The sequence below is a fragment of the Pyrgilauda ruficollis genome, unplaced genomic scaffold, assembly GCF_017590135.1.
Source record: "Pyrgilauda ruficollis isolate IOZ18807 unplaced genomic scaffold, ASM1759013v1 scaffold54, whole genome shotgun sequence".
Lineage (NCBI taxonomy): Eukaryota > Metazoa > Chordata > Aves > Passeriformes > Passeridae > Pyrgilauda > Pyrgilauda ruficollis.
Window position 1 is genome coordinate 3,177,165 of NW_024527044.1, and position 23,916 is coordinate 3,201,080.

Below are 23,916 nucleotides of genomic sequence, written 5' to 3' on the forward strand. Positions count from 1 at the left end.
GGGATTTATTTATTTTTTTTCTGGGAAAACACATTTTGGCCCAGGAAGAATGAGCAAAATGACAATCTGTCTTGGAGCTCTTAAGCTACTAAGCACAACATTCAGTGCTTATATGTTGTCACATTGCCAGCAGCGGGTATGCAGAGGCAGTGCAGAAGAGAATAAATTAATGTATGCCATCCTTAAAATGTTTCTATTGAGAGCCAGTGCTTTGTTTTTACTCACAAATTCATAATCCCCTCTTTTGGCCCTTCTTTTGCACCCAAGCACTGAGATGTGGCAGGGATGCTCCTGGAACAAACTGCACTCTGGGATTAACTCCATGAATTCCATCACAAATAGAAATGGTTGGTCAATTGGCAGGTTTTCCTGCTGGTTGCTTACATTTTCCCTTCTAAGCGAATAAAATTAATTGTTCAAAACTAAAGTCCCCTATGAGGGGTTAGCTGTAGACAGCTGGATTGGAACAGAATGGGGTTGCTGGTTCTCTTAAAGGTTTCTGCTCAATACCTTATTTAGGAGGGAACTTCTTTTGCCCCTGGTTTTTGGATGAAACTATGCTTAGAAACTTAATAAATTATAAGCTTGTCACTTCCATTTCATCACTGCTATGTTCCCACCTGCTTCTTCACCTCAGTTTCCTCCTCTCTACGTCTGAGATTAGGATACGAGTCCTTTGTTTCTTTTTAATGGAATGAGCTTGCCAAATTCTTGGAACATCAGGTCATTTTTTCTCACCTAATGATTTCACTTGGGGATTTTAAGTTGGATAAAGCAAGGTCAAAAAGGTATGAGTACATAAGTAAAGCAAGTTTTGCATACCAGCTATTTGAGGCAATCTTGTTTGAGGACTGGGGAAGGTCTTGGAGGAATTCTTCCCTGTACATGAAGCAAAGAGAGAAAGAAACCTGGATGTGGTAGAAGGGAAGGTGGTGAGCAGAAATGGGAGATATGATGGGAATAAAGGGGGAAAATTGATTGAAAGATTAATTAACACTGCGGGAGAAAACTGGGAAAGGCATCAGGGGGCTGCAGAGTCCTGGGTTTGAGCTGCATCTGGAGGTGGGTTGTTGTTGCTCCTTCACCCTCCCAACCCTCCTCTGATCTAACTTGGGATCTCCTTTTCTGAGCTTTCCTCAAGCCTTTCCTGTTACTCTGGGGACTCAGTGCTGCCAGGGTAGAGAGCCTGAGCTACCCCCAAGTCATAGCATTGGAGGGGTGAAAGGATGGGTACAGTGCCTGGGCTTGTAGCTGGCCTTGGGCTTGTAGGGCCAGCGAGTATGATAGTCAAGTTTCCTTGGCTGCTTCAGAAAGACAGTGGTTCAAGATTAAAAAAAGGCAGTAACAGCAAACTGTGTTTTGTACATTCCTGAAAAGGACTTTAATCCAGTGGTGTGTGGTATTTCCCTAGTTGTGACAACTGCGTAGGTGTTTTTCTCATTAGAGAAAAACCAAAACCACAGTGACTTCATGAGTAAGGTCTGGCTTTCTCTCCATGAGGAATTCAATCTTGGCCATTTTTGCTAAGTGTATTAAAATGCACAAGAAAATTGTTGTTTCTTTTTTCTTCCATATGTGCATTACTGCCACAATATGACTTTGTGCAGACTTTACTGTAACCTGTACTTTAGCTGGTCAATGTAATTTATAACAGAAAAGCTACATATTATAATGCCAGAGCTTTCATAATATGTGTGTATTGCCTCCTCTCTGCTCTTTGATGGCAGTGCTACAAAATATTTTACCAGAATAAGTGTAAATCCTATAATCTTCAAAATTAAATGGGGGAAAAAAAAACAAACCAGCCTCCATCGAAGCGGGAAGGCAGAAGCCTGTACCTCGTGCAGTAGCTGAGCATGGGGTTGCCTGAGGAAGGTAATGGCAGGCTTGCTGAATTACAGAAACACCAGTGCCCTCTCTCTTGAGCTTTGACTGAGATGTGGGTGTGGGCTAAGCCTGCCCATAAGTTCTGTTAGAACTGTGGTGGGGGTGTGGTGTTCATTTGCCATGTCCTTGGTTGTTTTTCTCATGTCTCTTGGTGAACTCCAGTGCTCTGTTGAGCTGAACCTGCAGTGACACAGGACACCTGAAAGAACAGAGGATTGTACCCACTCCTTGTCTTGGGTCTAAAGGTGGAGTTAAAAACCAGCAGCACCACCTGAAAGAGAGCTTTAGCCTCCTTTTTCAGGTAACTGAGCATGGCCGTTCTGGGCACACTGACGTCCAGTTTCTGGCATGAAAACTCTGAGCCCAGCAGATTTCTGTAATGCCTTGTGCTTCAGTTATATAGGGAGCCAAAGCTGGAAACCAGATCCCTCAGCAAGATGAGTCACAATGTATTACCTCCCCTTGGTGCTCAGCTCAAAGCATCCCTGTGTTTTGGAGTGACATGACACCAGAGGATTTGGGCAGTGGTACCTCATTTGGGAATTTCCAGCAATCCTGCAGTGATAAGTGGGCAAATGATGTTCTCTTTGGTTTATGCAACAGCAGGACATTGGGCACCTAAATAGCTTTATTAGCAATAATGTGGCTTCCTGCAGACTCTGAGGTACACAAGCCTAGAGGGGTTTTGCACATGTTTAAATTGGATATAATGTCTGACCTCTGCCCTCCGTACCTGAGGGCATCTTCTAGTTTTGGTTCATATTCTTTCCATCCTCATGTCACCAGCTGAAGAGGAGGGATAATAATATTCTTGACCTCAGAAGATTCTGTCACTTTTAAACAGGTATCAAGGGGTTTGGATCTGGTGGCACCAGAGCAGTAAACGGTGAGACAGAACCCAATGGCACAGAGGAGGCAATTGTGCAATATGCAGATTTATTTTTTGTTCATGTTTGGCTCCTACCATTACAATGTTTCTCTAAAATCTGAGTGTGTTTTGTGTACTGTTGATCTTGCACATGTGCTTGCATTTTGCAAGAGAATTAAACAGATCCAGTGTAATGCCAGGAGTACATCCCCCATGTGAGTGGTACTGCAGACTCCTGTGCTGTTTCCCACGTGTGTTAGCAAAGGATGCTCTGGCACTCACTGTCACAGTATCGGAGGCTGTATTTGGCTTTCCATTCAGCCAACAGATGATGTTTCCAAAAAAGAAACTTCTACAAAATGGGGAATCTCTGGGAGATAATTACGTGGTTGTATAAATAATGAGTGAGATATTATCTGCTAGCTCTATAGTCACATCCACGGAGAGAAGAGATGAGCTTTCTTCGAGGGCAGTAGAGTTCTCTCAGCTCAATTAAATGGACGTATAGTACCAGCCTGACACTGAACATTTGTTCCCATAGGAGCCTGTTAAATGGAAATACAGTTAGTGTTGCATACAGCCTGTGTTTAGACCTCCTGCTTAGATTATGAAAAATGTTAAAGCTAAAAAAAAATCCCCCTCATTATTTGAGTTCCAAAAGCTGCCTGGCTCCTGCACGCTCCCTGCAGCAGGGCACACCTTTCGCACTGCCCGATTAGCTCCGTGTTATCTAGTTGCAAATGCCTGGCTTCACTATTCCTGTACTTTATTTTAAAAGGCTTTGGCTGTATGCAATTGAATGTACTGTAATCTTCTTATCAAATACCAAAGCTGTTTAGTGATGCCATTTTGAAATGTACTTTGGATTTTAAATTGCAAATTCTTCTCTGGCTGGAAGGTCTCTGTTCTTGGTTTAGGCAGTGGTTGAGAATGTGTGTGTGTGTGTGTGTGTGTGTGTGTGTGTGTGTGTGTGTGTGTGCATTTGGCTGTATATAGATGCCTGAAACATGCTGACCCCTTTCCTGATAATGTCCAATTGCGGATTTCCCTCTAAAACACTGGAAAGGGAAGACATGGGTTACAAAGCTGGTAGGTGCCCTCCTGGGTAATTTTGGCGTGTTTTTCCTGTGGTTTGTTGTTGTTGTTGTTGTATGTAGAACCTCCAAAGAGCTAAGTTCTCTCTGAACAGGACCAAGGATTTTCATTATTATTTATATTATTTTGAGTGAAAGAACAAGGCTGGTCTAGTTTTGAGTACGGAACTGAAAATCTGAGCTCATATATTCTGGTCTCACATCTGTCAGTAACTTGTGATGTGACTTGAAACAAAATCACTTAACCTGTAAGTCTCTTTCCCTACCTGTAAAATGAGGTTGAGAGTAAGAGTGATGCCATAAGCATTAAATATTTAATGTTTGTAAAGTGCTTTGAAGGCAAAGAGTGCCACATAAACGCTTATCATTGTCCTAAAATACAATAAACTGTGTAACCTTGTGTGGGAAAAATTTGCTAGAAACTGTAACTTTACAAATGAAGACCAAAGCAGGAGAAAAAAGGACATCTTGCAAAATTGAGTATTAAGAATTTTTTACAAAATGCTCTGGAGAGTCTGTCTCTAAAGAATTAGCAGAGGCAGTCTTCAGGAACATTGAAAATAATTTCAGAATATCATAGGATTCAGTAAACAAAGTTGGACTTTCCTTCTAATAAAGAAGAAAAGAAAGGAAAATTCTAAACAAATGGCTCTGTTTAGCCTGGCCACAGTAATAAAGCATGTAATGGGGCCATTATGTGAACACTGGGAAATAAGACAGCTAGTTATAGACAGGTATTATTCCAAAGTGTATGTCTAATCCATCCTCCATGGATGTGATTACTTACCTAGAAGATCAAGGAAATGGTATGGATATGTACTTCATTCAGGAAACCAATTGGTAGAGCACTCTGTCTGTGAAGATCATTCCAAGCAGCTTGTTCACATACGTCAGCTTAGAAATTGTTTACAAGTGGATAGGCAAAAAGATAATAATAGAATGCATAGGGAAAAAAGTGAAAGAAACTGGGAATGCACATGTCTTCAAAGCATGAAATTAAGCAAAAGCCAGCCTTCGAAATTATGTAGAAGGTCTTCCCCATGGTGTCTTTCATAAATACACTAATATATTGCAGATACAGAAATATTCAGTCCTTTATGTCCCTCCTCTCTACCACTACAGAGGATGAATGCATGAGCTGCCTTGGCAGATTCTGGGGAAAAAACTTAAACTTTGGCAGGGCTGCAGTTCCTCCAGATAAACATGTTCCAGGATGGATCCTCCTCCACAGGCTGCAGCTCCTGCCTGAATCCTGCTTCCGAATGGGTTCCTCTCCATGGGGAGAGGTCTTCCATGGGCTGCAGTGTGGATATCTGGGGGAAAAAACACAGTGCTGGAGATGGACCTCTTGCAGGGGCATAGTAATAGGACAAGGAGTAATGACTTAAAAATAAAAGAGATTTAGTTTGGATATTAGGAAGAGATTATTGTGAAGATGGGGAGACACTGGCACAGTTTGCCCAAAGAAGCTGTGGATACTCCATCCTGCAAAGGTTCAAGGTTGGATGGGGATTGGAGCAACATGGTCTAGTGGAAGGTGTCCCTGCCTGTGGCAAGAGGTGTTGGAAATAGAGGATTTTTGAGGTCACTTCCAACCTAAACTATTCTGTGATGATCCTGTGGTCAGCTTCCATCATGGTCCTCTCCATGGGCAGCAGAGTCACCCCTGCTCCAGTACTGGGATCACCTCCTCCTTCTCCTCCCTCTTTGATATCATCAGGACTATTTCTTATACTTTTTTTCCTTAATCCTCATTGCCTGTGCAGTGTTCTTGCCCTTTCCTATGAATGTTTCACAGAGCTCCCACCAGTTTGGCTGCAGGGCTCTGTGGTTCCCTGCAGTGGGGACAGGGAACTGGCTGTGGGCAGCACAGGGTCACCCCTGCCTCCCCCTTTGACACCATCCCTGCAGCCTCCCCAGGTCACAGAAACTCTAGGAAGAAAAGTGTTCAGAGGTACATGAGTTCAGTGATCAATAATTTTGCATTTTTTCCTTTTTTTTTTTTGTTTTTGAGAGGGAACTGTTGTGGTGCTCGCAGGCAAGCTTAGGCATGTGTTATAATTTTATGTACGACATTCCTGGTCGCTGTTTGTGTCCGGCAGGCAGGCTGCTGGACGAGCCAGGAGAGCTGTGCTGTTCAGAGTCAGAGCAGAGCAATTGTAACAGCCTCCTGCGCTTTTTGGCCTAAAAATCTATAAATTCGTAAGACTTACAGGAGTGGTGTGGTGACTCATCCGTGCAGCAATCAAGGTGTCACAGCAAATCAAAAGTTTCCATCTCTTCTTTGAGACGGGGATTCGGAGAAAATGCTGACGGTAATTAAAAGAATTGCTCATCCCTGGCTGTGAAACTGCGGTGTGCCTCATAAGATATGTGTCTTATCTCCAAACTATTTATGGCTCTGTCTTGGGTAGTGCATGCTGGCACCCAGAGCTGTGGAGCAGGACGTGGCTTCCCAAAACGGGGCGTGCTGCTGGCACCTCATGCCACGTCGGGCTGGATTCGCCATTTGAGGTTTTCCCCTGGTGTTCAGAGCTCTGATTTTGTTCTCTCAAGTGCCATCATCTGTTGGGATTATTTAGTGGGAGCGCAGTACCTGTGCCTGACCTTCCTGTGCCTGCTTCTGTTGATGTCTAAGTATTGCTTAGATGACGGTAATTCTCAGTCTCTGCCTTTGACCACTGTTTGTGCCTTCAGGGAGAGCCTGAATTTTAAGCCAGACTGATTAATTAAGCTGCAACAGTATCATTGGATGGATGCTTCTCGTAAAAGCTGTGAGGAATTGCATGTGAGGAATAAATACTCATAGTGATGTCTCTAAAATATTTTCATTTATGTCTCCTTGTTATATTTTAGATCTCTGAAAACAAACTCCATAGTAAGTTTTGTAGCAGTAGCAAAATAATTTGCTTCAATGGCTCACTATTGGATGTCACAACATACTTTTGGTTATCCTCATGTGTATGGGGAAACGGCAATGTGAAGAAAGATTAATCAATCAGGAAAATGATCTGTTATTTCCCTTCTCTTTTCATCTATTCCAAAAACTTGATGGGCTGCGAGGCAGTGTCTCTAAGCAGTGCATATAATGTATGCAGTTACTGCATGCTCAGCAGCCAAATGCAAACATTGCAGAGTAGAAACACAAGGTTTATCTAAAAATAAACAAAAAGGAAACAGAAATCTGTACTTCAGATTCTACACACAAGCTGTTCAAACAGTAAGATCTTAATAGTAGATTTAAAAGTGTCAACAGCAATGGCCTTGTGTTTTTGCATGGTTAAAACTTGTCAGCAAATGCAGTCTTTTGAGTGATAATAACACTAAAAGGCTTACAACAGGCTGTCCTTGGTGTACTGCAAAACAAAAAAACCTCACAGGAACAACAAGTATCTGTTGACCTGGGGTCAGCATGGGAAGCGCAGGTCACTCTTGTAGGCTGAGAAGCTTCTTGAGGAAAGAGCAAAATCCGGGAAATCATTGCATTGCTTAACCACGCAAGTGGAAGGTCAGGAGGGAACAGACCTCTTCAGATTATATTTAGTAACTATGAAGATTCTGCTTCTAGTAGTCGCTTTGCACTGCATGGTGTTTGTCCCCCCTTCTCCCTGCGCCTCCTCAGAAAAATTTCATCCGATCCAATCCGAAAGTAATCATGTACTCATCAGCAATTTTTCTGCAGGCCAGACAAAATTATTCTAAAAGCAAAAACCAAATTATTTTGCCCTACATATGTTTATGGACAGATGAGCCAGGCCAGATCCGTTCAAGAAGATGCAAGGATGGGATGGTAGCAAATAAATGTGCAGTGCTTCCAGATATTAAACTGTCCCCCGATGTGCTACTGTAAATTGAAGTGAGTACTGTTGCTGTTAAGGTTGGCTTTACACATATTTTTTGCTGGTGTTGACATCTACTGGATAAATTTGCTACTGACAGGAGGAATATGCTCTGTTTCAGAGAACAGGAGAGTGCTGTCCCCTCCTCTCATGAAGCTTGCATTGCACAGCTCTGTCTTGAACAGTCATACATCCTCACCACTGCCTTTTTTGTTGTTTTCTTTTCTTGTCTTCTGTTACCAAAATTGTCCTGTGAGCAAAAATTCAATTTAAAGATAGTAAATGGCAAACACATTTGGGCAACAGACTGATGAAACAGCTGCTGTCTTTCTCCCATAGACCTGGATTTTTCTGTTTTGCCCAAGGCAGTAAAGGGAAATTAGTTTATTAGTTTCACGTTGGTCACTGGTGAATATCATCCTCCCTCACAAAAATAACACTTTAATTCTGCTTGATTTGAAATAATTGACCGATCAGGAGTGAGGCATGTGAAGGGAGCTACCAAGACGGAATTACACTGTTGGGCTGGAAGATCAATTGTTGGGGAGGAGAGCTGAGACACTGCAGCCTTATATTACACCTGCCTGTTTATTACACTTGGCCTGAGGGGAAGGCAATGCACCATTCTGATCTGTTGCCTCAGAGAAGTACGGATGTAAAATGAATGCAAAATCAGGGAACAGCAAGTTGGGTTTTTATGTTAATACATTTTATATTGATACTGAGGACATTTCAGTAAACGGAGCTTCTAGTTTATAGAACAGCATATTTGTTTTTCCTTTTCTCTATGCCAATATACTTTCCTAAATGTGGTTTAATTTTTATTTTTTTTAGCTTCTCAATAATACTTGTAGTGATTGACTGGTAGCAGTAGCACAAATACTCAGTAAAATTAGTCCCACTGGAAGATTACTCAGATACTAGAGCTCTTCTTACTCCTCCTTCCTCCGCTCTTTCTGCCTGTTTTAATGATTTCATTTTAAGAAAAACGACCTGAGGCACAGCAGAGAGAGAAAAAAAATAAAAGTTACAAGAAAAAACAATAGATAGACTTACGTTTGGCAAATCCTAGAACAGAAGCAAGTCCAGATGTTTGCTATATAGGCATTTGGCATGTATATAACAGCCTCGCTACAAGATTGCATATAGAGTTTTTGACAGCTTTGGTGGAATGAAAATGAATTATTGCTATTCAGAATAAAATGCAAAACATTTTGGCCAGTGCTTGCAAATCTAGTAGTTTCCAACTTATATTTTTAACTAGATTCTTGGTATTCTTAAATGCATATTTAAGTAGGTGCTTGGCAAACATGATTTGATTTCTCTGTAGTATTGAAAGGTTCTACATCACCTAACATATCTTGAGAGGGATATGGTGAGTGGTTCATGATCTGTTTATTATTTGATCCTGTTACTTCTAAAGCAGCTAATTAAAAGCTGCAGACCTCTGGCCTAGAAAAGGTGGGCTGCTGATTTCCTGCATTCAGCAAACAGCCTTCATCCAGCAGCTGAAAAGTTAAAACATGAGTCACTTGGGCCAAATTTAAATGAGATGCAAGAAAGGGTGGTGGAAGAAATGGTAACAGGAGTAGCTTTTAAGAGGCAGAGGAGCAAGCAGAGAGGCAGTTAACTTTGATACTGGCTGTGGTATTAATTCATTAGCATGGTGGCACCGTCCCTCTGGTTCTTGACGCATCGCCTTTCAAAATAAAACATAAATAGCAAGTGGATGTAAGTGATACTTACTCTATTGAACCAGCTGAAAATAAAGTCAATCCATTTTATGAAACATGGTTAGGCCATGAGAGGTGATGAGCTGTGACTGCAGATGGACAGATAACATGGGCTCTGGCCAACTCCAGTGACATGCACTGAGAAGGGAATGTTTTGATCCAAAAGCCCCAGGTGTCTGCCCAGTATTTCCAGCCAGATAAAGGAGTGCTGGTGCTGATGGACTACTACTAATGGTACCAGTGCCATGAAGCAAAAAGGTGGAAGTACAGAAACATGCAGAGAAACTCCTCTCCAGACTCTCCATTTTCTCAGGTGTCTCCTTAAGTGAAGAGCAAGCTTGTGAGGCTTTGTGAAAGGAGGCTAGTGGCAGTCACACATTTACGGCACCAGAAATTGGAAAAACTGTAGTTATTCCCTGTGGGTCAGAAATGTTTTTTATTCTCTGGGAATTCAGTTACTTGCTGGAGGATTGGGAGAACTGCACCTTCATACCTCAGAGTGCCACAAATCATGGTAAAGCCTTGAAGGTCTTTGGATGCCTGTCACTCTGGACTGTGCTAGTCTCGTGTTCAGTAATTTAAAAGACATGTGGATGTGGCACTTAGGGTTTAGTGGTGGACCTGGCACTGTTTAATGGCTGGACTTGGTGATCTTAAAGGTCTTTTGCAACCTAAATTACTCTGATTCTATGATTTAATGTTTATTTTATTTTTTTTTTCCTGAGGCAATTTTCATGGAATAAGCTCTTTTATATGCCAGATGGTTAGGGACTGTTTTGTGCTGTAAGTGTACATGTGCTCTTGATTTGGGGGAATGATACGTGTCTCCTTTTAACAAAATGTGTGTCAGAAAATTCTGTGTGGTCAGAGGACATCAGTCCTGGAAGAGAAAATTTACTACTTCACCTGGTGCTGGCTGAAGCTTTTTAAATGTGAGCAGTGATGGGGTGGGATGACCCAAAAATATCCTCTAAGAGGGAAATTTGAAGTACCTCTTCTGCATTTTGCAGCACTGCAAGTGATCCAGAGATCTTATGCTGTAAAATACGCTTCATTTAACCCTTACCTTGGCAGAGAGCTTTCTCCTGTAATAGTTTTGACTGATCGATCAGTCTTCATTTAGGGTCTGGAAAACTGAGAACAGTAGTAAATAAAAGGAGATTTATTCTGCCATGTCCAAAATGTAATTTGAAGACCTAGACTCCTTCTCCTCCCACCTCCCCTCACCCACCTAAAAAACCATCTCCAAAGGAGCCAAAATCCTGCTAATTAAATTTTGTGAGATTTATTTTGTGACATTTGGCAACACTGACAGTAGCTTATTCTACATTTCTGCTTTATTAACTATGAAGTCTTAGGCAAGATTAGGTATGTCAGGTCCTGGCAGGCACTTCACACGTTTTGAGAAGATGGCCCATTTCCCCAGAAGAAATCCAGTCGTGTCCCTGTCTCCCCTCCCCACCTGTCCCCGGCAGGCACCCCTGGACCCTGGCCACCAGCTGTCATCCTGCCAGCCCCCGTGCCAAGGTGCTGGCCACCGGCTCTGCCGTGCAAGTCTTCCTGCACAAACCCTGCACGAGCTGGCCTTTAACACGGCAGCTCTTGGCATTTGGCTTCCTTTCGTTTGCTTTTCATGCTAATGAGATAATTTAATTAGGGAAGACAATGTTTTGGGCAGTGTTTTGCAAGCCGGAGTGTTACAGAGTGGCATAGTTTTTCTCTCTCTCTGTTTTTAACAAGGCTGGGTTCCAGACACTGCCAGCTACCCTGGACCCTGCAGAGACATCTGAGGAAGTTATTTTGCTTTTGTGTAAAGTTCGGGTGGATTTTTATTTACGAAACAGCTGCGTAAAGTTCCAGTCTTGTTGCTGTAGAAGGTCCTTGGAAAGACCAAGAATCTGCAGCAGGTGGCATCTAGAATTGATTTTGGTGGCTGGAGGGTGGTGAGGATTGAATTTTGTGCTCAATTTTTTTGTAGGGTTGTGGGGATGGTTTGCAAAAAAGCCACGGGGGAGAACCATATCAACTATGAGATCTTTCCAACATAAGCTTGAAGAGAGAGAATTAGATGTAATAGTTTTCTCCTGGAGTTAGGAGTTTTATCCAAATACATATCCCAAACGAGTGTATTTTGACATATTTTCTATCAATTTATAATTGATGATAAGTACATCTGAGGATGTGGATGGAGGCCTTTTAGAATAGTCCAAGAAACTTGTATGGTCAGGAGCATCTGCAGAAGGAGACCCCTGCACCTGGTGTACACTTAATGAGTTTGTGTGTGTCCAGGTTTGCCGAGCAACAGGATTCAAGACAGGACTCGTTTTGACCTTCTGTTCCAGCAGTGTGAGCATCAGGACCACCCTGAATCTTTGGAACTTTTCTCATCCTGCCAGTGCTCATGATCCATGAATTGAAGGATGTGTTACCCAATCGGCTCAGACTGTAAAAAAAATAGTATCTGAAAAGCAAATTACTGCAGATAGGAAATTATCACAGTGAAGATAAATTTCCTAGAAGCATAGTAATAAACCATACACTTAGAGATTTTTTTTAGTAACCCCTCATTTAGGAAGGTTATATTCTGTCAACTGTCAAGGAAAGAAACTCCAAGGTGTGGTTTCATTCGCATCATGACTGGGTTCTTCTTTTTTATTTGGATAGTCTAGTTTATATTTTTACTTACCTAGGGGGAAGATTTCCATATGCATCTGAAGTACTCAGAAATAAAAAGTGCACAAACTTTTCTACAATATTTTGAGACAGCAAAGCAAAAATCTTATTTTTGTTTCTTTCATAGTGAGCTTTCTGCTGAGAAGACACCGTTGTGTTCATGCTCAGATTTTTTTCTTTAATATGTCCCAAAGCATCACCTTCTCCAGCATATATTTGGAAAATTAAATCCTGTATAATCTCTTTAATCTACTGCTCCTTTATCACTTACAGGGTTAGGATTTGGGCTGGTTTTTTTTTTTTTTTTTTTTTTTTTTTTTTCTTTAAGATCTGATTGTAGCAAAGCAGCTCAAGTCTCTCTGCCTTTTCTTGGATTTTACAAGAGCTTTACAACTGTTTACAAGACTAAATCAGGGGTTTACAAAAGTAGACCTTGCTTGATAATAAAGTTGTTTCCTTGCCTCTCAAATATTTCTGGATCTTATCTTTCTACACAGCTGCTTGTAGTTCAGCTTTACAGAATCTCTTGATTGCATTCTTTCTGCACTTGTCTAACAGAGAGTTCTTTCATTGAAGTCACCCAAACAGAAAAAAAAAAAGTAGTTCAGTAAAAATTGTGAAAATGGATTAGTCAGATCCATGTAGGCTTGTAACAATGATTCTGTATGTGTCTAGGAAAGTCTTTGTAGGTTATAAAAAATGTTGATCTCGAATAAAACATTTTGCTTGGCACATTGCTGAAGAGTTTCTCCTGAAGCTGCCAGGACTGCTAGTACCTTGTTTTATTTTGATTTTCTTGAAGATGTGTACATATATGACCTGACGATTGAGTTATAGCCAGGATTTATGGTAATACTGATATATTTCGATGTGATTTTGGTGCCATGTGCATAAATTATGTCTGCAGACCTGTGCTTGGGGAGAGGCTGTTGTGTCGGTAGGCTCTGATAAAACTGCATGTCATAACATTTCCCCTGCAGCATATATGTGAAATCATTCAAGCTTAGGTACTTAGACATCTTCCTTTTTATCATTTACACTTCTTCATGCTAGATCTGATTCCAGCAAATCTCTCTCTTCCTTTTTTTTTTTTTTTTTTTTTTTTTGTGCGGATCTCATAAAATACTTAGGCATTACATGCACTTAACCGCTTTTAAAGCTCTCTGATGGGCTATTTTACCTGTACTTCCATTTATCCTGTCTGAAAACACGTAAGATTATTTAGCTGCATATTTTAAAGCTTCAGGTTCTTTCTTTCTCCTTTTCTGCCATTTCCCTAATGACCATGTATCTACTTCCGTCACTGTCTCCCAACGTCTCTCGCCTATCAGGTTTCTGTAATGTTATTATTTAAAAGGTAAATTTAGAAACAAATGCTTACCCAGGAAAAATTTAAATTAAAAGCTTGACCTTTATTTTTGAAGTCACTTAATGAAGTTGACTAATAGTCTAAGAAATCTGATTCTCGAGCTTCAGACTGGCTGAAAGCCTGTTTTTCCTTATATTTATATCTGTGGGGACAGACACTTTAAGGAGACCTTGACTAGATAAGCGTGGAAAGCAGGGAAAAAGCTGCTCCAAGGCTCGAGCCCGGACTGTCATTTAGAGGAACATGAATAGGAAGCATTTTTTCTGCAGAACAGTGAGTGTTTTGGGCTTGGGGGAAGAAGGGCTGTGTTTAAATGTATCGAGCATAAAATGAAATGTTAACCACTTGAGTTTAATAAATCTGCAGCAATGATCTGTTTGAACCTGGTAAGAGCCCTGAGGACAGCACGCTGCTATCTCACACGCCGCTGGCCTTTCCCTTTCCTCTGTGTGTGTGTGTAAGCTGTAGAAACGAGGAACAAATGAGCTTGCATAAGAGATGTGGTGAAAAATGAGTACCAGGAGGAAGGTGGTTTTGTGCTAAGAAGGTCAGAGGATTTCTAAATGGCCAAAGTGTTCAGGGTAAATTTGGAGGCTGGATGTTGTCTGTGTAAGTGCCCTACATTTGAGTCCCGAAGACACTCGCATTTTGCCAAAAAACTTTCTCAAATATTACTGTTGAGCAAGCCATTAGTATGAGATATGTCTAAAATTCCTGTTTGTAGAAAAAGTTATGTTCTCTAGCAGGGATACACTCACATTTTACTTTACATCCCTTGAGAGGGATGGATTTAAAGTAACTTTTTTTTATGGTCTCTCTCACCTGTTGCATTGCATGTTTTGGCCTTGTCCCATCCCTCAGAAGATGTTTGATATTGTTTCATCAGTCTGTTACCCTCTCCTGGTCTACCCTCCCAAACCCATCTTTCTCTGAAAGTAAATGATGGGGGAAGGGGTCAGGTGCATGTATAATCTTCATGCCTGGATCCTGCATAACCCCTGAAACAAAGTGGGCTGTGTTCTGGCATTCTTTTTGCAGCACATGCACAGTGATGCAGTCTTGGAGACTTTTTGCCTTGCCATATCACTAAATCTCATTTTACATTTGTCACAGGATTTGTATTTACCTCTTGTTGCTCAACCTCTCTTCTTTAGCTTATGGCCCTTCCCACAGCCCTCCCTTAATACCAATTTGATCTCCTTTTTTTGCTTTGAATTTATCAGTTCATCCAGTAACTGCTATGGGTTTCTCTCTCTTTTTTTCTCTCTCTTTAGTAGGGTGGGGGATTTTTTCCCCTCTAAGAGAGTTTTTGTTCCTTTTGTCTGCACAATAAAATCCTTTGATTCTATGTGACAAATGGGAACGCGTTTCCTTTCTAGTGGAGATTAAAGACACCCGGCTACTCCAGAGATTACATCTTGAGTAGAGGATGAGGGAGAGGCTGTCTCACTGACTTCACCACCTTCTCCAGACAGTGTGTCAGCTGAATTGCGTGTGCAGAGGGATTTCCAGCAATAATTGGGGGCAATATGCCTCCTCATGGACTACGAGTCTGAGATGCACAAATCATACATTCTTTCTCCTGCTGGCTGTGTCTCCATCATGAGTTTATGGCTCTGGTGTAGAGGAGACGTATCTGAGATAGCTCAAAGCTTATCTCCTCGGGTACTGGCTCCTGCATGTGACAGTGTGGAGCATCATGCTAGCTGAAAAATCAACCCCACAGCTGAGGTTGATAGATCTGTAATTAGCCAAGGCTTAGCTGGCACAGTGTGAAAAACAAGGTAAAAAATCTTCTTTCTCTTGCTCTGTGCTGTTTAGAGGGGTCTAAAACTAGTTAAGAGAAGATGTCTGCACATGAATGTTGAGGAGAACTTCCCTTAAAAAGGTAAAAACACATGCATTAATTGTAGCTATTGATGTTGATGTTCGTAAGTATTAGGCATTGATGTTTCTCCTTCTCTCTGTCTCTGTAATAGAAAGGAATGGGTGTTTTTTTTGTTTTGTTTATTTTTAGGGAAAAAAAAAATTCTCAAAGAACATGTCTGGAAAATTGTAGCCTAAAATCAGATATTGTGGAACTGGTAGTGACAGGGTTAGGATCGTGGCTGGACTGGATGACCTTAGAGATCTTTCTCAACCCTAAGGATTCTGTGATCTCTGACTGCAGGTGCCCTCCCTGCTGTTTGAGGGAGGTTGGCACTGGCCTCAGTCTCTGCTGTTTCTCAAGATGATTTATGCTGCCCTGTGTCAAGTTCTGTGCAGAGGAATGTGATGATTACACTTGACTCGGGACACACTGCTGGAGAAGTTTTTCTTATGAGTACAGAATATGTTTAAAGCATTATTATTTTGATTGTGATCCTCAACATCAATAGTCTAGACAAAGCATAAACTCTGGATCTAAAAATACACTTAAAAATTAGCTAGTCTGTTCACAACTCATTTCTTACCTCACCCAGCAGCTATTTATGAAAACATTTTCTATTCTTTCTAATTTTAAATAGCAAGCACTAGCAGTTGAATACTCATTTATTAGATAGTTATCCCCTCCGGTTTTTCTGTACATCTTGTCACTGTCAAGTGACTTTGTACCCAGCCAAAAATGACATGTTCAAGCAAGTAGTGTATGTTTAATGCAGTGTATTGGGGAGGAAAAAAAGAAAAAAAAGAGAAGCCTGATGTTTAGCCCCAGCTTTTATGTTTTCATTGGAAATATGAAGTACAGTAGCTGGACTGAGAAGTGAATGTGCTCATGAAGAGGGTGTTGGGTTTTAAGTAAACTTCTTAATGCGTGGCTTAGTCACAGGCTTTTTTCCTGCTTGTTATTGACGTACTTGCCTGTCACTCTCATCTGATAGAAGAATTGCTGGGGGCAGGGTGCCTGGGATGGTGTGGCAAAAACTGCTTGCTATTGACTTGTGTGCCGCTGCTCTCCACTGAATTAAATGTCAGATGTGCTCAGGAGTGTGGGTGGGTGGGGGAGATGTGATTTGGTTCTCCCTGGTTGCCTTGTCAAGGAGTACACTAACACAGCTCGTGGAGATCCTCGGGCTTGAGAGGAGAAGGGCATGCAGTTGACAGCCACCATCCAAACAGTCACAAAAGATAGCTTCATACAGCAGTGGAGGCTGTTGGGATTAAAAAGAAATTCTTTCCAAGGCAAGGAGTAATAAAGGATATTTTGAAATTGCAGCTTGCAGTTTGCAGGCTCCTTTTTTGCCTGACTTAGCAAAATGGTTATAAAACAAATCAAAGCGAGGTTATACCTGTGGAATTTCTAACCTTTAAAGACACTGTGTTTAGGTACTGAATTTATTCTGATATAGTTTTCACTAGAGAAAAAGTTTGCTTTCTTCACCTCTACTAAAAGAAAAGGTTCTGTTTTCACTACAGCAGCTTTCACAGCACTGGTGTCTCTGGGTTTTCCTGTGGTCATTGTACAGCTGAGCTCACATGGTCCTCTGGAAAATACAGAAGTAACTTTCTGAATGAAAGTATCAGATGGCTACAAAAATGAAAGACAGAGGAATCTTAAGTCAATACCAGAACCATCAGCCCTCAAATCATCAAGTCAAACATTGCATCACATTCTATTAGAGGAAAAAAATAGTTGTGTTAAGAGGAATGTTAATTTCGTGGCCAATACCAACAGCACTATGGTGTGGTCTGCAGTCTAGGTTCTTGCTGGAGGTGCTCATTCTTGGAGAGGGACAATGCAACCATCAGAAATGCAGCTCACTGGGGGATTTGGTTTGGTCTTTTGTTGAGCACAATGATTGTGGGAGGGAATTTGGTGGGGTTTTGCAATATACATTTATATTATTGAATTTTTAACTGAGGAAGAGTATTCTTTGTCTCAGCTAGTGAACCAGCTCTCAGCTCCTCTCAGCTCTCTAGTGAACCAGGTGAATCTTACATCCTTTAGGCATAATGATTGGCTTTGTTTGCCTTTTTAATTTCTACGAGGTGAATAACTAATATTGGCTATAGGCACACTGGTTTATAACACTTCTAAGTTTTTTGTCTCTCTTAAGAAGTTTCTTACCTTCAAGTTTCTGGGTGAGTTTAGTTCTGGCTCCCTCCACAATCCTTATAAACAGATATTCTTACCATCCATTTTTGTATCTAAGTATTTGTGAAACAACATTGCTTGCACTGACCTTATGTCATTATTACAAAGAACTTAGTGGATTGTGTGATGCAAATAAAATAAATCAGGTGCTACAGTGACCTAGATACTCATTATTTATTTATGGAAATAAATACATTTAGAATTTATTCATACTGTTTTTTTCTCTTGCAAATGCTGTAAACTTTCACTTACTCAGAACTCTGCTGGGAAAATAGCATTATTTCTACCATTCTGCACATTAGGAGACCTTGCCAGGAAGAATTCAGTAACTGCTCTAGGCTATGTAACATATAATTATTAGAACTAAGATTAGATGTTGGGAGTCTTGACTCACAATGTTGTGTTAAGACATCCCTCACCTGGCAGATACAATCTGTAGATAACAAAGACTGAGGGATGATAAGGACAGAGTGATCATAGAACAACTTGGTCATAGATCACCTATGTGTGTTAAGTGTTTCAAGTCTAGCCAGAAGCATGGGAGGAGACAGAAGATGTTGTCCTGCCTCCTGTAGAGCATCACAGAGTGAAATATTCCTGTAGGAGCTTCCAGTGAGGAGGTCTAGCAGAAAGGGGGCTGTGTGAAGCAGTATTTGGCTTTGAAAACAGAAATAATGGGTAGATTTAGCAGGTAGATTTTTTTTTTCTATTTGATCTTTAGTATCTATGTTTGGTCATGTGTCAGGTACAGAAAAGAGGCTACAGAAAAGATCCGAAGGCTACTGGGAAAACGGAAAGATGGAGGAGTTGGGAATGTTTTCTCTTGTCAGAACATTGAATTATGACTTTCTTCTAACTTGGCTTTTCACAATTTGCGTGCCTTTGCTTGTTATTTTGATGGAGAATTTGGGCAGATGTTTCTTCAGGTCTTCAGTGGGACATTGCTCTCCGCTGTGTCCTTGTACTTGCCTAAACTCTCTCATTTGTGTTCTAGATTAATATTCACTATGACACTGCTCTCTTCCTCTTGGTGTTCAGCTGGGAAAAGAGGAGAAACGGTGCTCTCCTAAGGCAGAGGAGGCTTGACAGGTTCTTGCCTGGTGGTTACAGAGCGCAGTCCCTGTGCCGGGCCCTCATTCCTGACTCCTCTGTGTCGTTCATCTTCCAGGCAGGCTCTCGAGTTCCCCCTGAGCCGCAGCCGCCCTCCACCGAGATGTCACGGCACCACAGCCGGTTTGAAAGAGATTACCGTGCCGGGTGGGAGCGCCGGGACTGGAGCTCCAACGGGAACCATGTGGGCAGCACCAGCTGCAGCAGCGCCGCCAGCACCACCAGCAGCTCCCGGCCCGGGCTGCTGCCGCTGCCCATCGTCCCCTCGCGCCTCCCCACGCCGGCCACCGCCGCCTGCACCACGGGCAACAGCGAGGTCATCACCAGCCTGGTGGCCAACTCCTCCCCAGCTTCCAGTACCAAAGTAAGAATTCTGATTTTTTTTTTTTTTTCCTTTTTTTTTTTTTTCTTTTTTTTTTTTATTAAACGGGGTTGATAAGTTGAAGAGATGTTAGAGGTGGAGAGCCATCTGTCCCTTTGTAAGGCTTGCGTTCATGGGGTAGCCAAGAGTAGGAAAATGAATTTATATGGGCAGTCTGTGTCTTTTTAATTCTTTTCTGTGTTGTACATACACCAGAGTAGATCTTTCTTGCTCCATGACTGTCTCCATGCTTCTGAGAGGCCCAAGCAGAGCAAGTGTTTCCTTCCTTTCACCACTGCCTACGTTTGGGCTTTCTGTGGCTTTCCCTGGAACTTATTGCTCCCATTTTTCTTTTGGGAATGCTCTTCTTGTCTGTTGACCAAGGCAGAGCTGTGGCTGACAGCAACTGGATGTGGTTCTTACCCACAGGGAGTGGAAAGTAACTGAAGGTCATAATTTTGGTTGAATGGTGTTTTCTCTTTAGTTGATAGTTTCCTGTAAGGTTCTCAAAGCCTCATTCTTAATGCAGGTTGGAGTGAATCTGTGGAACTGCTGTAACCAGGCTTGCTCATTTGTGCAAAAATGCACACTAAGGAGTGAGAATATGTTAAGCACCAGAGAATAGAAGTCAATAGTAAACTGTTGGGGTTTTTTGTTCCATTAAATTATTGGAGGGAAGAGGGTAAGTTTTCCTTGAAAAAAAACCCCAAACTCTTGTAGAACTGCAAAGTACATTAGATATTCTTAGAGAAAGTTGGGGTTTCATTTTGCATGCAGATTCAGGTGGAACAGCTGGGAAGAGAAAAACCTGGCAAGTGGTAAAGGTGACCACAGCGCTGGCAAAGTGAGACAGAAGCGCTGCTGGGTTTCTTTTTATGATATTTAACATTTTCTTTCAACTTGGTTTCATTTTAATAACTGAAAGTGCCAAATGCAGCAGATGTAGACAGAGGGAAAGGAGACAATAAAGTTATTTAAAGTAAGCCAAGAGCAAGCTGAAATTTTGCTGCAGTACCGTTATTATATTGATTTTTTTCACACTGTAGAAAAACAAGGTCAATGCTACAGAAGGAAACATTAGCCTAAAGTGTAGTTGTAAAAATTTGCCATGGCATCTTAAAATTATTATCATGTGGAAGAAGCTACTCAGATTCTGATCAAAACATTTTTAGTGTTCTCCAGATGCTATCCTGTGATAGATGCATTTCAATCATGCTTTGTCTGGAGATGATTGAAGCAATTTTGGAGCTACAGCAGTGGTTTCATTTATCATGACCTTTGTCCCTGGGTCTGCTTAGAGTCCAACAATTGTCTGGAGCTGATCAACCCTTTTCCCAGATGTTCAAAACCATTTTGAAACTTATCAGTGCTAGTAAACCATGTGTTTATTGGGGGAGAGGAGGCAGGAACAGCAAGTTAAGTGCCTTTTGATCATATGCTAGACGTGAACTATCTTCTAAATTACCTTATTAGACAATTTTCTGATGACTTTCATTAGTAAGAATGTTTTGGCATGAATAGATCAAAGGCAATAAATAGACAAGAATGGAGGTAACAGGAGACACTTTTTTATTCTAAGAACTGTTAATCAGCTGTGTAATCTCCCATAAAATAAGTACGTAAAAATGCATAGAGTTTTTGCCCCAGCTTCTTCTGCTGTGAATCAACTAAGCAACTCTAACTAAAAATTCAAACTTGCATGTATTAAAGAGGAAAAAACTGTGAAAAAGTGAGAGAGGTAGGTAGGTAGGTAGGTAGGTAGGGTAAACAGAGATGTAGTAGTATGGTGCCTAGCAAGCTTCTAACTAATAATGTGAAATGGTGTCACAAAAACCATCAGGTGCTCGTGCACACTCCTGTTCACCCTGCCTGCCTGTGTCTCTCTCCCTCACACACACCAGACTTATATTTGTGGTCAGCAGTGTAACCAGCCAAGACTTTTCCCTGGTAGAATCCAGTTAATGGCTAGGCACAAAAAATTGTATCCATGTATTGAAGAGATCACAAGTTAGAAAAGCAACGTGGTTACTTGGTTTCTTTTAAAAATAAAAACATAAAAATTAAAAATGTAACAATACTTTAAGAATAACATGTGCTAAGTTGCCTTGAGCTGTGGAGACATCACAGCCTGCCTACCTTTTGCAACCATTTGTGTCAACATGTTTATGGGGATACCAGGTCATGGGGCGTAGGTGACATCTAACAGCTGGAGTTGTTAGTTCTGCTTTGGGAGTGAGCTGTTTGGCTGCTGGGCTGCCCTTCTGCAGGCTGAACCTCCCCCAGCGTTATGGCAGGCCGTTAAATTCAGTGGCAAACGTGTGCCTCGCACAAGAGGTGAACAGTGGATGAGGTGTCATGAAGCAAGAAGATTGATAACCTGGTTCTCCTCGTCTTATTGTCCAAGGAGATAAGTACAGCCACCAGTGCTGCCTCAGGCTGAGGTCAGAAGGGACTCCCTCTCCCATGCACGTACCAGTTTTGACTTCAGCATATCTTCCAGAGCTGGTTTGGCAATCTCAAACCATAGAGAGCTACCATCTACAGCCCTTCAAATTGGGCTCCTTCTTACTTGTTATCCTCCTTGTTAAAAGTTTGCTTTGTTTTTTTGGTTTTTTTTTTTTTTTTTTTGTAAATCATCTAGTCTGTCCTCCTTTGGTCTTTGGTTCCTCTAGTTTCCTGCTATTTACCAGTTTTGGTAGACTCCCAATAACTCTGCATCTTTTGCATCTCCTCCAGTCTTCATTTGGCTTTGAAAATATGGGTGCTAAAACTTAGATGCCCAAACCATGTGCATCCTTTCAGCATCAGACTCACCATTCCCTTGCATGGGGATAAAACTGCTCCTTCCCTCGGTTTCCATGTCTGTATAGCCAATAATTGCTCCAGACATTTTGCCAAAGTGCTATAAATCAGTAGTTATTAAAAATAGATATACATGGCATCGTCCTTAGTTATGAATTATCAAACAACCATAGTATTGTCAAAGACTGAAGTGTGAAGTCTGTTTGACAGGATCTGTCTTCTGGGTACCTGTGTTGGCAGATATTGGTCATATTCCCATCCTTCAGCTCAAGGTTAACTGAATCCTAAAGTGACAAATTCAAAATGGGGGAAAAAAGCTTCCTTTCTCTCTGACATGTAACTGGACTGTATGACTTGCTGTGTGACAGAATTGTTCAGGGAATTTATAGATAAATTGTTTTAAGGACCACTAGTCTACCTAATCTGGCTGAACCATGGTCTTTTAAATTATGTAAATGTATGTAAGATTAAAGACTTTGCCAGACTTATGTGATATGAATAGAAAAAGCATTGGAAAGGAGAGAAAAAAATGAAACCATCGTCGGGGGAAGCTTAGGATATGTAAGACTAGCTGTGAGGGGGTTGGGTTTGGTCTATGTTTTCATACTTCTGGAAGAGCTTTTTACTTTCTGTGGAGGACTTTACAAGGTTTTTATTACTAATTATTAATGTGTAGGAGAACTTTAGAACTAATTATACTTTGCAGACCTTTGAAATTTATTCTCAAAGCGTACCTGTAACCTTCTTACCACAGATGCTTTGGTACAAATCACACATAGTGGATCTGCCACCTTTAAGTGGTTATGAATGTTTGGTCTGAGTTATTTAAACAGAAAAGCTGTCTTTTCCCAAGCTTTTTTGCTGAACAAAATGAGACTTTGCACTGCTATAACCCATTTCATTGGAGGCTGCCAGAAAATATCAGAAAAACTATTTAAACCTCATCAACCTCTAAGAAATACTTTGATGCTGCACACCCAGTATATTGACAGGGAAAGTGAGGCACTCAGAAGTAGTGATCTTTGGGTTTTTTGCTCATTCTGTAACACTATTAGCAAAGTTTCAACTCTTTTACTCCATTTGGTTTTTCTACCCTGATTCTGTACCCAAAGGGCTGGGCCACAGACTCCCAGAGGCAGCACAGTCTGGAGGGATGAGTCCTCTGCTGGAGGTATTTCCTCAACCCCTCTACCAGTAGTCCATAGGAAAGTGGAAATCCTGCCAATAAACTCTGTCTTTGGATCAATGTGTCAGACTCCAAGCTCAGCCATGTATGATGATTGAGTTCAGGGCTGGTTCTGTACATGCTGGGGTTTTGGGTTTTTTTCTGTAGTGAGGTTATTTATTGGTCGATGTAAACTATCCAAGGAATCCTTATAAGACTACAGCACTGCTTAAGATATTGGCAACAAAACAGTCTGAAATTCGTTTAAGGATGCTGCACACCATTCCAGCTATGTTTTCTGTTCATCTCAGCAGCACCTTCATTCTTTGTTGCTTTTCTGAATTACTTTGCGAGTTACTTGTACAATTTTCTCCATCAAAGCTCCTGTATCACAGCTTCAATTTAGAAGTGTTGTCATGGGCTGTAATTTGAAATTTTATTACCAAGAGATTTTTTGGTTATAGAACATTTACTTTTATCATCTCTATATTATTTTTAAATGCCTGAAAAGATTGATACATCAACAGAATCTGTGCACCACCAGGCGAGATCTAATTTTTTTTCCAACCTTAATTTTAAAAACCCTTTGCTTGGAACATAAATTGATTCTTCAGCCCCCCAACACTTAATGATTTGTTATTCTCAAGGTTAAACCTATGACAAATTTTACAAAAACACCAGTCTTCAGTTTTGATAAAATTTTCTCTAGCTGAGCTCAGGGATAGCTGTGCAGTTTTAAGTCTTTAAATAGTGTAACTGAGGCGTGATTGTGCCCTCCTGTTCTCACAGTACTCCTTTAGCATTTAAGACTTGTGTGTTTTTGCTACCAGAGTTTATCCCACTGTGGTTAGCCATGGGTTATGGTGTGGGAGGGAAGACAGTGATGATCAAACATTTGTTAACCTCTCTGGAAAGTCAGGCAAGGATTGAAGGCGAAGAA

The 23,916-nt window shown here is 41.2% G+C and overlaps 1 protein-coding gene and 1 long non-coding RNA gene across 5 annotated transcripts in view; one reads left to right on the forward strand and one right to left on the reverse strand.

Moving 5' to 3' along the window:
• Window positions 1-23,916, forward strand: part of KLHL29 (kelch like family member 29) — a 388,766-nt gene that overhangs the window by 129,426 nt on the left and 235,424 nt on the right. For all 4 annotated transcript variants that reach the window (XM_041480963.1, XM_041480965.1, XM_041480967.1 and 1 more), the window contains one exon: window positions 18,707-19,012. In XM_041480963.1, coding sequence (XP_041336897.1) covers window positions 18,752-19,012 — 261 coding nt within the window. In that variant the 5' untranslated portion in view covers window positions 18,707-18,751. The remainder of the gene's footprint in view (window positions 1-18,706; window positions 19,013-23,916) is intronic.
• Window positions 2,879-6,118, reverse strand: LOC121360847. The gene is made up of 3 exons (XR_005956256.1): window positions 6,063-6,118; window positions 4,637-5,162; window positions 2,879-3,300 (listed from the first exon to the last, which is right to left on the reverse strand). It is a non-coding gene; the product is annotated as an uncharacterized LOC121360847 (long non-coding RNA).